The following is a 14,655-nucleotide window of genomic DNA, read 5'->3' as shown; positions in this document are numbered from 1 at the left end:
GTGTTTGTGTCTGGAAGCTGCAGGTCTATTGAGGGTCTTCTGTCTTTAAGCTTTCTATCCCCCAACTCTGGCAAGGTCTGGTGTGTGGTGTCTATTTCCACCTGCAGGTTTTCTTCTGACCCTCCTTTGATCTTCTGAATCTGTTACCACATTCATTAAGGTATTGTGTTCACTAACAGATGTTCACGGCTTTGTTCTGTTGGCCAGATTTCAAGTCACTTTTTTTTTAAGGCGATGTAAGACTCGTTGTTTTTGGTAATGAACAAGCAGATTTTCTCTGGCATAAAAGAGACAAAATTTCAGATCTCTAAATAGAGTGACAATCAGAAAATGTTTCCAGTAATAGAACGTGCATAAAGACCTGCTGCAGATCAAATCAGAGGTGTGAACTCAAGTCATGAATCTGATAACTTTACACTCAACTTGACAAACATCAGAAAAGACTTGCAAATGAACTTTTACTTTAGCTCCAGTTATTAATGACTTTACTTGGACTTTTCAGTTGGGATGTCTTGACATCCACTGGCGTGACACCAGACTTGTTGGTCTTGACTTGGGACTATCCAGTCTGGACATGGAACTTGCCTGTTTTGTCTTGACAAATTTCAAATCAGCACAGTCAAATCCCAAGTTAGGACTTGGAATTAGTCAATCTTAACTTAATAGTTGTTTTTACTAGGGACATGGGACAGACTCGTCTACATTTGGTACTTGATCTTGACTGGGGATTATCAAACTTTCCGGTCTTGATTCGGTCTGGGCTTGTAACTTGTCCACTTTGGAATTACCAGTCTTGACCTGGGACTTGTAAAACAAACCACCTCTGCATTAATATCTGATGGTCACATTTTTTATTTTTATCATAAATACGAATAAAGTTTCAGTTCCTGAATTTGGCCGTCAGAACGAAGCTCCACACGTTTCATGTGTAGCAGCATTTTAAGGTAGCGCCAGTATTTGTCATCCTGCTGTGGCTGTACAGTTAGTCTTCCTTAAACTCCCTGAATGAACCAGCTTCAGAACGTTCCACTTCCTGTTGCCCTTTGTCCCTCACCTGTGGCCCTCCGACCCCCCCATAAAGACCAGGATCTGGATCTTGTCTTGGCTGGAATGAGATCTTATGACCACCAACATGTGTTCTTTGTGCTAGCTTAGCTTTAGCAGTCAGCTAATTGTGCTAGTTGTTTCAACATGGCCACACCACGTAAAACATTTACTATTATAAAAGAGAAAGAAAAAGTTATTTAAAGAAAAAATTCATCTTTTTACAACCTGGTTCTTGTTTTAGTAGTTTTGATATGAACAGTTTACTTACATTTCATTCTTGACCTTTAGAAAATAGCAGTTTGCCAAATCACAACTGTTCATTCTTGGTCCAGTGTTGGTAAGTAGAAACTAGTAGTTTGTGTCATTGATAAGAGTCATGTTGAGATCTCTGATCAGCATTTAAAGCTCTAACAAAATCAGCTGGTTGCATTAAAAAAAAAAAAAAGAAAAGAACAACTTAAAACTTAAAAACACTGAGCAACAGAGAAAAATTACAATTGCAAAGTACTAATCCAAGGAGGACAAAAGGTGACTTATTTGTCAATAAATACATACATAAATGATACAAAAAGTAATGCTTTCATTCAAAATATAAGGTATTAATGATTTAGTCATTTCGCTTAATTTCAGCATTTAGTAATTTCAAAATATGTATTTCTGCTTTTATTTAAGCATTTATTTTATTTATGTATTTTTTTAAAGAGTCATTTCTTGTCCTCCGTACTAATCCTACTTCAACTAAATTTTAAAACCATCCGTATTTCTTTGCTAATTTGTTTGTGTAAGTCGCATGAGTCCTGACTCAGCAGAGCAGTGCGGCCAATTTTAGAGGTACTTATGTTTCCCAGCATGCACCCTGATTCAACCAGCTGACTCATACTGTAGATTATTTTCATCCAAATGCTCTCTACAGCTCGCAGCGCCGTCACCAAAAGGCTTCCCGAGGTTTGTTCAGGCCACTGGCTGAGTTTACATGGAGTCCATATAACCGCAGCCAGCCTGTTAGACTCTGATTGACCAGAAGATTTTCTCGTCTAATTTGCTGATAAAATCTTCTGAGTGACGACGCAGAGACGCTCGCTCAGTAGATCATTGGCAAAGACGCTCAGTCGCTTCAGAGGCAGCAAGAAATGAAGATTTCCATTCTTGTATTTGCGCTTCACCGATTAACCAGCTGCTTTGTCTCTGCTTCTCTGCTCTGTTTCCTCCCTTTGTCCTTAACCCCCCTCGACTTTACCTCTTTTTCCTCGACTTCTTTCCTTCTGTCTTTTTTGTCTCTCTGCGTCTCCAGAAGAGTTCAGGCTCTGAGCTCCAGGAGATCATGAGGAGGCGGCAGGAGAAACTGGCAGCCAGCACCTGTGATTCAGGGGTGGAGTCTTTTGACGAAGGCAGCACCCACTGAGCTCCACGTTGCTTTCCCCCCTTCCTTCCTACTTTTACTTTCATTTTTTATTTTTTCAAACTGCAGCCTGCTGTTTTCTCGCAGGCGGCTGCCGACCACGCAGAGTTCGTGGAGATCATGCGGCGCAGGCAGGAACTCCTCAGCTCGTCTCCGTAGGAAAAGCGTAAAGAACGACCAACCCCACTGACTTTTGCAGCGTCCGAATTGTTCAAAACACAGAGGGAATATTCTGCCATGTTTGCCTGAAGTTCATGTGAACACTTTTGGGACTGTGGACGTAGTTTTCTTTTCTCAACCAGAAGAGTTTTGTTGGTGTTGAAAAATGTTGAGTCAGTAGCTCATTTTCCAAAGCAAAGCCTCTCAGTATTAATGTTACGGCTGGTAGGTTGTTGGCCCAGCTTGTGCCTCATGTATCAGGGCGTTGGAGTCAGAGAGTTGAGCATTGGCTTTTCTGAAAGACGCAACACTTGCTGCTGTTTCCCAAGGATTTCCAGAATCTTCAAAGACTCTTCGGTCCGATCTACAATGGAAAAAAGACTTCTAACCCGTTAGGTCAGATGAAAGAGCCAAAACTGACATATCGGGTGTTTAACCTTCATAATGTTATCATGAGAAAACAACATCCTCGTAATCTCAAGATAAAAACAGCTGATTTAAGGAGCCACCATTTTCAGATGACATTTGAAAATCCAACATAATGCAAAAATACATTTATACATAAAAATACCTGATGATAATAATATAACTTTAAGATTTTGTGTGAATAAGATACAATTTATAATTTGTGCACAAGGCATGATGGATAAGACAGACGGATGGTATCTTGATCCCACAAGATGATGACTCAAGTTATGCATCCGCTCTTCAGTTGGCGTCCTCCTCCAGACGCCTTCTCCTTGTCCAGCCTCCACGTGACGAGCTGCTTGAACCTGTTCTTCCGGAACCACATCTGCTTCCTCGTCTGGTTCATCCACCAGCAGCTCGGTGGTCCTGCGTGTCGCCTGAGGCCTTCAGTCCTTTCAGTTATCTGGACGAAGGCCGGATGATGATCAGTCATCCTCATCCCATTGATCCCATCAGCAGAGTGACGAGGAGTCCGTCGTGCGCTTCGTGGCGTTACTTTATAAATAAGTAATTTTACTTTACATAGTGTTTCTAGTGTCAAGATCTTTCAGGACTTTTGATGGGAACTGGAAAGTGTTTGAGGATTCTGAAAATGGCTTTAAAACTGAGGCGAGATGCAAATGTTGAACTCTGTGACTTGAATGTAATGAAAGTAAACAAGAGGCACAAACTGGGGCTGGTAGTTAAAATAACTGACGGGTCGATGGTGTGTGTCTTGTGTAGAAAACAAAAGGAATTAAGTGAATGTTGACTGAATATATTGTTCTATGAAATACAAGAATAGACTTATAGACTGTATATTTAAGATTGTTTTGGCCAAGAGAGTTAAGATATTCATAGTAAGTAATCTTTTTATTTTATGGTTAAATAGAGAATTTAATATAATGGGTAATAGAACTGATCAACTGAAAAAGCAAAAGAAGTGAAAATCCTTTTCTCCAAGTGGACAATAACTTTATAATAATGTCTAATTTATGAGCGTCATGTGATTTAGAGTTAGAGACAGATTTCTTCAGATGTTATTAGTTGTGGCGATCAGCGTTTTTTGCACAGTAATAAAAACGCAATGTGTTTCTCTGCTGGAGGTGAGCGACGAGTCAAACCTTTAAATGATTCAGAATCGCACTTTGATTCATTTTCTATTCAGTCAGCAAAAATCAGTTTCCACCGACTTTGCATCAAACGTCGTCTAAACACTGAAATGAATGTAGTCTGCTGACTTGGCGACGCTCCCACTTTAAACAGGATGAATGTGTTTCCTTTAGGCTCCGCCCACAGCAACAGGTAGCCTCAGGTGTCCCGTTGGTTGCCTTACATCATCACGTGTTGATAAAAACATTTGCTGTGCAGAGCGACAGGAAGCTTAATGCTAACGGTTTGTTGTTTAAGTCCGTTAACAAGATCTTATTTAACGACTAAACGATAGACAATCTTAAATTATTTACAGTTTTAAACTACTTTATTAGGTGAAAAAACATTTTCTCCATTACATTTATACAAACCAGGTAAAAATCAAGCGTACTCAGAGTCACAAGAGCTCGTATTTTCAACATTCTTCCGGTTATTCATTTTCTGAGCCGCTCAGCGACTGAAATGTCAGATTGACAGGGAAACCTAAACCGACTTGTTGTTGGGTGAAACTTTATTGCACAAATTTTTTAACATCGTGATTTGGATTTGGACCAAGTGTGGAACAAAGTTTAGTCTGGGCAAAACCAAAAAGGTTATTCGTCTTTTCCTTTTAACTAAATGAACCGGAACGCTTTTGGTTTCCGTTACTTGTTCATAGAAGTATGTGCTTATGATAAAGTATAACACGTTGATGCCGTCGTCGCTTCAGTAAGTTGAACAATGGGACAAAATAGTAAAAATTGTTAAATAGTTGTACAGTTGCAGAGAATCAGGTCTTTATTTCTAGTTTTCGCTGCTCTCCAAGTACAATAAACTGTGTTTACCTGTTAATAAAATTGGCATAATGAATATTTCCACTAATCCCGCTACTTTGCAGTTTCTTTTGATCACTATGAAGCGATCACTAATCGAATAAAGAAAGATAAACATAGCTGATCGAGGAACCTTGGGTTTTATGACAGACAGAGAAAGTCTAATTCAGCTCAACACTTCCTGAACAGATTTTTTTTCTCATTAAAGGACTATTGGTTTTAAAATGTGAACAATCTGCAAAGTGTCATTGAGGTAACTTAACAGCAGCTAAAAAAAGATTTATTAATATAGAGAGAAGTTGCATTATAAAATGTTTAGTTTGCTGTCTTCTGATTGCCTGCTATAGAAAAACTAAACAACCAGACATGATTATTTTGTTCTGTACACTACATTATATTTAAAGTAATTCTATCACTCTAATCCATTATTCAAATACTGGCTTTTATTTGAGAATTTACAGAAAACTCTTCATCTGTAAAGGTTCTCCTGCAAAGATCAGCAACCAAAATCTGTTTTGAAGTTTGTGAAAACTTTCAGTAAGTAAAAAATTATTTCTACACAAACTAAATATGCCACCTGATCATCCACTAGCCGGATGAAATATTATATATAAAATATAAATGTGTATGTATACTGTATGCTTGCATAAAGATGTCAAAATCAGCCAGTACATTCTCACTGTGGCATTGATTGTATTGATTATTGTTTTCCAATTCAGCACTTACGTTTCTCAGGCCATTTTCTTGGCCAGTAAAACGGAAGTAAACGGTGTGAAGGGTAAAAATGAATGAAAAGGTCTGAACTGTAGCACAACACTGTAATTACACTAATGATTAATGCTCAGTAGTTCACTGTTAATAAGTTTCTGTATTTAGTGAACTGTCCTTGTACCCAAACAGTTCTAGAAGCCAATCAGAAAGAAATGTTAGTGAGAATTTACTACGAAATGCATTTGTACGTGTATAGTTTTCATGGTGCCTTTTCCATATGAATCTGCTCATAATGCAATAAAACATTTACAAAAATAAATTTATGTCCGCTCCGAGTTTATACTCCATGACCTTCAAGTCTGCAGGAATTTTTCCGTGAGCACGAAACTAGGGATTCACTGAGCCGATCCTGATATCAGCTCCATACTGACTCCAACAGCTGGACCTGGTATCGATGAAAAGGGGGCCGATCTATTGAATTCTGCTCGCACTATGTGATGCATCAGCAGTGCACCAGGAGCCCCGAAGGTTTAGCTATTACAGCTATAACATGGCATGAGCTATAAACAAGGGTTCAGCAGTTTTCACGCTTGCTACGCCAACAAGTCCTACGGCTACTTGCAATATCTGCAAAGCCAATGTTTCGAGGGGGTAGCTGCATGCCAAAGAACACGAACTAAACAAAAAAAGGGGACAATTCGAAGAAGCAGTTAACTTTGTCGGGTGAAACTTCCCAGTGATAGATGTTAAAGTTTTACAAAGTTAGAAGGCAAAGTTGAAGTCCAGCCTGATGTTGCCTCATACATAAGAGAATGATTCCCATACTAATACCTAAAGTCCAGGTATCGGTATCAAGACTTTGGATCTGTGTATCCCTAAACTAAACTTAGTAAACCAAAGTAGCGCTCCCCAATAAAACAACACTTTTCCGGTACTGACTGGGAAACTGCCGAGTTATCTGCGGATGTCTGGTAAGATTCATCATTTTCTTTACTTTATTCTTAGTTATTATAGTGATTGTTACTTTAAATTACAATTTTACCATGACCAGTTTAGACTTCTTCTTCTTTGAGTTGATTGTCTGTAGAAAACATTTGACACTTGGGCAATAGATCGTTTTTGTTTGTTGTTTGTAATTGAAGAGTTAATTTTTAGTTAGAAACAAAAAGGATTTTGTCTGGTTAACGATGATAATACGCTCTCTGCGTGCCAGTTTACTACTGTCGAAGAAGGCTGATCAGAAACTCCCCATTTACATTTCAGATAGGCAGCTAGCTTCCCATGTGCCAAGCTAGCAGTAAGTAATGAGCTGTAGGAATCTTTAATTTGATTTTTCTGGCAACTCATCGTCTCCATGTTGATACAAAATGCTTTAAAAGGGGACCTTCAAGATTGAGTTTTTACATTTCAGCAGTACGTTTTCAAATTTGTGCACTTTTATCTCAATTTAATTTTTTTTTTATTATACTGATTTGAGAAGTTTAGTTATTTAAAATTAAACAAAACTAAATGTAGTTCTTATAAAGTAAAACTAATGTAACGTTGGCTTATTAAAAAAACTTTTCTTACTTTTATACAAAAAATACAATCTGTATTTATGAAAAAATTCTAAAAAAACTTTGAAAGCTTTTTATTTAGTGTGTTTGGCATAATATGAAACTAGGATAATCATTTTTAATTAACTTCCCTGTAAAACTAATATAAGCCATGTGTTGCTATGTATGTATAAAAATAGTTAAGTCAAATAAGTACCTGTATGTCAAAATGTTTAATTGTACTGCATTGGATTAGTTTAATTAAAATAATTTAATTAAACATAACCAAATGAACTACTTTAATAAAGCTAAACATTAATAAACATTTTCCTATAAAGATTTGTTTTTTGTTAAGTTTAAATAAACTATTTAGAATCTGTATTTATGAAAACCATGCACAAAGTAGCATGTTTTGTAATTCATTGCAGTATCAATTTTTTTTTTTATTGTAAAATGTCGGAAAGGTTAAACAAAATTTGTGCTCTTATCCAATTATAGGATTGTAACAAATACATTTAGAATTTTAGATGTCATAATTTATCTGATCTTATTCAAATATTACTGAGTGCTGTTTAAATATGACTGGTGGACTGAAACTAAATTTGTAAAGTTTTGTCTGTTTTTTTAAATGTAAATCAACCACAATTTAATAGATATTCAGATCATTCAGGCCTAAAATAATAAATATAAATAATTAAAGTGTTCCTGGTGTCACGTCGTAAGAGAACACACAGCATTTTTGTAGTTTATACGTAGAAAGTGAAACAACGACAAAAGTAACTGCAACATTTTATTGTTCCAACACACACACACACATTAAAACTGTGACGATGATCCGTGTTCCAGATCATCCCTCAAATTTTAAGTGACACTATGCACAAGAATGGCACCAATGACGTACAAGTTTGACTGGACACACGCTAAGCAAGAGAAAGAATTGTAGAAGAGTGTACAGTGCTGAGCTTTCGGATATTGTCTGCAGGTTGTCATCAGTTTTTTCTTTTGGAAATCTTTGACAATCGTGATCGAGTCTCTCCGAGTCCACGCAACGCTTTTCCCAAGCAGCCGAGTCTCCGAACGTCCAGCTGCTCGTGTCGATGCTGAAGCCCCAAAAACCGAACTGTCGCAGCGACGAGAGGACTTATCTTCTGGCTCAGGTAACGATGATTCACATATACGACAACCTTTTTAAAAAAGAAACCTCTAAAGCAACACTTCCACAAGAATTACTTTGTAATGACGAGTAGAAACAGAATAGTTAAGCAGTAGTAGTAGTATGTACAGTACATTTGATATCTAATAGTGAAATGTAACTATTTCAGATTGAGTGGCGACCAAAGTACCGAACAGACTTCAGGTGTTTGAACCACAAGGCCACAATGACGAGTCATTTTACAAGTAAACACTGAAGCGTCCAACAGCCTTTTCACACATTCGTTCAATTCCGTTTACAAATTAGAAACAAGGTGAAGTCAAAATAACAACCACCACTAAGAAGCAGCTTTTCATCTCATTTTGGTACTTGAGGTCTGTTTCAATTATTTGGTTTTTTTAGAACAGTTTTAAAGGGAGAATTGGAACCAAAAGGCCACAACGACAAATTATTTAGCAAATCGACAGTGTTCAATTAAATATTTAGGGTGCCATACCAAATATTTTAAATTCTAATAAATTTGGATATTTCTACGCCAAATGTTTTGACAAATATTTTTGGTATTCGTGAGCACTGGAACACTTTTGGGACCAACACCAAATTTTGGGTTTATAACATCTAGCTTTTGAAGTGTCCAATGGCATTATAACAAAAATTGTGGTCAAAACAATTCAAAACAGAGTCAGTATCGCCTCGTCCTTAAATTACTTCATAACACATTTTAGAGGCTAAATTATCTTTTGGGATTAAACCGAATTTTTCCAAAATGTCCAATTTGTGGCGCTGCACTGGATTTTGGAACTATTTTAGATATTTCTGGAATTTATCCAACAATAATATGCGTGCTGAATTTTAATATTTGTGAGGATTTACTGTTTCAGTTATAACATAAAAGTGCTGTGCGGAAATTTGATAACATTTTAGGGACGATACGAAAGAGTGCAATAACAGATTTGGGCTTTTCTAATATATCGACATATTTCATTTTTGACCATTTATTTGCAAGTTGTTGTCAAAATAATACACATTCAGAAGTGGCTTTTTCTTGAATTATTTGTAAGCAGAGCTGTGTTGAAGCCCACTTGTTTGATCAGACATTTGCGGGGGGATGTATTGCATTTGAGAAGTTTAATTAAAACTAAATGTTACTTGTTAAAAAAAAACGAAAAAAGTTTATTTAAACTCTGCAAACTCAGCCTTACTTTGTTGAGTATAAACTTGATCCACAAAACTTTTTATTTAGCACATTTGGAAAAACGTTTCAAGTGAAATGAAAATTGAACTGAAAATGAAATTTAAACTTAAAATAAGTGTTGCTATGAATGTATTAAGTTATGTCCTAGTTATTGGATCTTTCTAATGTGAAAAGAAAAGCCGCTCTTAACTCTCGGTTGTTATTTTGACAGCATCCTATAAAACTTTGAAAGAAGTCGGCCACTGTCGTCTGTTCAGTTAACATTCTCTACAGTCATCACGGATGTGAGAAATAAATGTGGACTTGTCTTTTGCCCTTCAAGTCAAATGTTCAGTAGAAAGATGAAGAAAAACTAACTAAATTACTGGAAGTTGATCTGATGCTGATGGTTCAGAAAACGGCCTCATAACAATTTTCTGTACAGTTGTCGTGTGTTTAAGACAGAGATGTGCAGTCGGCCTGATCCACGGTCAAAGCTTCAGGCCCCGAAACAACCAAAGGGTTAAAGCATAAATCAGGTATTTTCAAACCTGGGCCCTGTTTTCACATATTGTGGTGTTGAAATGACTCGTATGGACATGAAGTTTTGAATCTGCGCAGTAGATGCTTCAGCCGGCAGCTGAACCGGCTGCAAGGTATTCCTTCCTGTCAAAATGGCGTCCACAGAAAGTGCTTGTTGTTACCAGCGACAGGCTCAGACTGCTACACCAGGTGTCTGACGACAACATCGTGGAACGGATCTCTACGAGGGACTCCTGGTGACCCCCTTTGTGTTTTACAGGAAACTGAAGTCTCGCTCAAGGACCGTTCTCTCTCTGACATCTCGCGAGAGGCGAGTTGTTGCAGGAAACGAGCGAGAGGAGTTTCCTCTCCTCTCCAAATCTGACTCACGTTTCCACCGGCGTCGTCCTGCGGCAAGTCGCCTCTCACGAGATTTCAGAGCGAGACTTTCCTGTTAAAAACGAAGGGGGTCACCGGGAGTCCCTCACAGGGATCCTTTGCCTGATGTTGTCAGACACCTGGTGTTGCAGTCTGAGCCTGTCAGCGGCAACGAGAAGCCGGTTCAGCTGCCGGCTGAAACATCTACTGCGCAGATCCAAGACTTTCTGTACCTACGAGTCATTTCCACACCAACACGTGTGAAAACAGGGCCCAGGTTTTAGAAATCCAAAAAACACTGATTTTGTTAGAACAGCCAAATGTCCTTGCAGCATTTTGGCGGTGGTCTCCCCAAACGAACACAAGACAAACAGGTTTAAGTGGAAGTCGGATCTGCCATTTATAACCTTGGGCGGAGCCGCACCACGTTTTGGGCACATAACAAAACATCATAAATTTAGGCAGAGCTTAATAATTTTGATTAAAACTAATTGTAGGAGCGCAAACCCACAATTTTACATACATTTAGTGTTTGTTAAACAAAATTTGGGGATTAAAACAAAGGCTTACAATCTTTTGGGGCATGATGCCAAATCTTGGGGTTGTAACATAATTTGGGGTCAACGATGACAAGAGTGCGATACCAACATTTTCATATTCGTGGTAACCAAATTTCAGCACTGAAGTAAAAACTTGAACTTTAATACTACATTTTTCCTGCACAACACAACTTGCTATACAAATCGGTGGGGGGGGTGTTATCCAACATATTTCTCATTTAATCACACATATTTGGATTGTGACAGATCTTGTTGGAGCTTCACCAAAGTTTAATATTTCTTCAGGTTAAAATGTTTTATCCTTTCACTTCATACAGTATTTATTTCATGAAAAATAGCTGCAGCTTTATAATTGGTTGGATTAAAGATATTGAAGTTGCCCTGGAGATATGTTTCTATCATTCCCCAAATTCAGCAACATAAAGGGAAAAAACTTGATGTCAGGTCTTGATATAATATCTTGGTGGTTTTGGCAGTTCAACTGTCTGAGTAATCGTCTCTCTCCTGTCTTCAGATACTGTCAGATCCATTTCTCTGCTGTTTGTTTCCAAACAGGATTGTTGCAGCCGATTAGATCACAAACCTTTAGAGGGTAAAAAACCTCTCCGCTAGTCTAAAATTAATCTACGTCTTCAGAGCGAGGTCCTTCCGTTAAAAAGAGCCCACGGGACGGTACAGTTCGTCCTCGACAGTCAGAAACTCTTTCCCTTCTTCTGTCAGCAGGTCAGGCAGCTCGGAGGCCTCAGTGCAAATACAAACTACAGCTCTACAACCACAGTCTCTAGCGTCTAAACTGGCCTCAACGCGCCCGACAGCGACAGGGCGGCAGCATGAGGCACTCGTGTTTTCACAGAAAGCCGTTGTTCCCTTCAGCTGTTTTTGTGCCCTTTTTAGTTCTTGTGCGGACCCAGCAAACATTCGCACGAGTAATAAAAAGTCGAGCAGCATCGATACTAAAATACCTTTTTCTGATAAAACACTTCGAGGCTGAGAACCGGAACGATCGGTCTGCAGCAGAAATGGTCCAAATGATGTTCTGACCAGGCGACGCGACCACGTTTGTGTTTAATTTTATATTCGCCAATTTAGTTTGACAGCGTCTTCAACCAGGACAGAAACATAATGTTTGGAAAGCTCCAATCACGATTAATGTTTTGTGTTTGATTAAAAAAAAACTAATCAAGTTTTAAAAATCCGTTCAACATCCCGACGTGTGAAATTTTGTGCTCATTCTCCAGAACTTGATCCTTCGTCGAATGCTTGCTGGGTTCTTCCAGTGAACGTTGTCTGCGCAGCAGTCCTGGCAGTTGGTTAGCACGTTACAGCAGGAGGTGTTTTTAATCACGTTAAGAGTTCGGCGTGTTTGGCAGTGTGACGTTGCAATCTACCGCCTACGACTCCCGACGTCGCAAAAAGCCAGGAAAGCTGCACTCTGCGGGGAAGGTGAACACTTAACGATGCAAATAAAACCAAAAACAAATGATGTATGACTTTCAAAGCGGAGGAAGAGGCCAGTGTGCTCGCTGTTTGGTTTTTTTTGTTTTTTTTCCAGCTACTCCTGAGATTAAATAAAATGAAAAACTGCTGACTCGGCTCCACAGACTCGTCGTCTCGCGTCGTCAGAACGAGGACGGACACAGTGTAGACATCCAATCACAGGACGGAGCTCGTTAACGCCCCTCCGACTCCTCCGACCCCACGTTGACATGAAGCAGTCCAGTTCAGAGGGCAGGGTTGTGGTTCAACATGTTGGTCAGTCAGTGAAAGGCTCCTTAAGGCAAAACTCCATCCCACGCTTTAACACCAATTCAAACAAAAAACTGTTTTTTTTCCCCTTCTTCCGCCTGTGTCGTCGAGATGTTCTGCTGTTTTTGTTTTCTGATTTTACTGATGATGAAGCAGATCTTCTTCTGCAGAGAATGGATGCCTGAAGCACAGGAGGTTGGGTGTGTTCGCAGCCTGCAAGACAAGGAGAAGGGACATTTAATTATCAGCTCTGTTCTAACGGGCTTAAAACTGAGAGAACGGATGAAGTTTTTGTTTGTTGCTCTGCAGGTTTCAAAGAAACCCCAACTGAACATTTTGTGACACATTTTGTTTTATCAGAGCCGTGAACGCGACCGCTGGCCAGCGGGAAAGGAAAGGTAGTTTGGCTTATAATGAACAGCTGTGCACAGTCGCTGACTGACTCTGTTCACACGTTTCTTTCAGAGATTCAGGTGTTCGAGTTGAACCATTTCTCTTTGAACTGATTTACTTTGATCAACTTTCCTGTGTGAGAGCTTTGTTTTGCTTTTGAAATTTACCACGAGGACTGACTATTTTTGTTTGATATAAGTTGTAGATTATTGCAGGAGGAGTTCACTTCACAGAAATGTGAGACTTCTGCCTGATTAACTTTGCTAACAGCCAAACATCAAGCAAGAGCAACAACAACAACAACACACAGCGAGCAGCTGATAAGTTATTACCGACCACTCACAGACAGAAGTCCAGCTCGCCGTCGGTCTCAACAAGTAAAGTCTGATATTTACTCATGTCCGGTCTCTTGCTCACTTCCTCCTCCACTGTTTCGGTCTCTTCGCAGCCTCTGCCACGATATCACGTGCGTTCGAAATGACGGTGGCTGACTTTTGCCGACCTATCCTGTCTAACGTGAGCTGCAGGCGACTGCAGGGGCGGGGTGTAAATACGGCGCCGTCAAGTCGGACCCAATCTACCTGCGTGAGCTACTGTGAGCTGACATCAACGACTGATCTCGCGGCATTTACGAAGAAAAATGACACGAGATCAGGCAAAGGTGGTTCCAACTTTGTGCAGCTGGAGAAAAGCAATTGCAGCCGCCAGACTCAGTATTAATGTCATGTGACATGGTGGCGTTTTGGAGCGTCAGACGCACCTCTTAATACTGAAGACATCAAGCTGGCATCGTTATAAATGTCCTGCCCGCGACTCCAGTGCTAAATAGCGCAGTAGCTGGTGATGACAGAGACAAAAGGAAGCTGTTACTTTAAGATAAATACATAATGTTGCCTTAATGCTAAATAGGGGGAGTTAGAAAGTGAAGTCTAAGCTTTTTACGTGTCAGCAACCGAAGTTTCTATTTAAATTATATTTAGCATTAAAGCAACTTGTCGTGATTTTATCAGCTTTAAAAATTGTTCTGATGCTACTCTAACTTCTAGCTGGGCGAGTGGCGTCTGTCGTTGGGCTCTCTACGTAACATTTATACCTCCAACAGCGCGATGCTTTTCAACAGGCGGCCAGCTTGCTTTGATAGCAGAAAAATAAATAAAATTGATAGCGGCTGGTGCTGAAACGCATCTCAGTCACGGCAGCTACAGTTACTCACATCATCACTTCCTTTTAAGTGATCGTGCCTCCAAAATAAAAGCGTGACCTTCAAAAGAGACTCTGGCGTGCTTGACTCACCTCTGAAAAAGCCGACAGTAAACGCTTGATTGGATTGACTTCCTCAGGGAAATGAAAATAAGTGTCTGTAGGTTTATGAATGCGGATCAAACGCCGGGACGCAAACGCACACTGCAGCTCACGCTTTACTGTGAGCACGTGCAAAAGTGTCCTTCAGTTTGTTTAACGAGGGAG

At 39.4% G+C, this 14,655-nt stretch overlaps 2 protein-coding genes across 6 annotated transcripts in view; one reads left to right on the top strand and one right to left on the bottom strand.

The window, feature by feature from the left end:
• eps8a (epidermal growth factor receptor pathway substrate 8a) overlaps positions 1-6,046 on the top strand; it is a 109,836-nt gene extending 103,790 nt beyond the window's left edge. Inside the window, exon 21 of the mRNA XM_046040449.1 lies at positions 2,339-6,046. Coding sequence (XP_045896405.1) covers positions 2,339-2,449 — 111 coding nt within the window. The 3' untranslated portion in view covers positions 2,450-6,046. The remainder of the gene's footprint in view (positions 1-2,338) is intronic.
• A 1,993-nt stretch (positions 6,047-8,039) lies between these two features.
• The window catches only part of ptpro (protein tyrosine phosphatase receptor type O), a 66,826-nt gene continuing 60,210 nt past the window's right edge, over positions 8,040-14,655 (bottom strand). For all 5 annotated transcript variants that reach the window (XM_046039096.1, XM_046039098.1, XM_046039099.1 and 2 more), the window contains one exon: positions 8,040-13,008. The gene's annotated coding sequence lies outside the window, so the exon portion shown is untranslated. The remainder of the gene's footprint in view (positions 13,009-14,655) is intronic.

This window comes from Micropterus dolomieu, linkage group LG23, assembly GCF_021292245.1.
Source record: "Micropterus dolomieu isolate WLL.071019.BEF.003 ecotype Adirondacks linkage group LG23, ASM2129224v1, whole genome shotgun sequence".
Taxonomy (NCBI): Eukaryota; Metazoa; Chordata; class Actinopteri; order Centrarchiformes; family Centrarchidae; genus Micropterus; species Micropterus dolomieu.
This window is presented reverse-complemented; position numbering and strand designations above follow the sequence as displayed.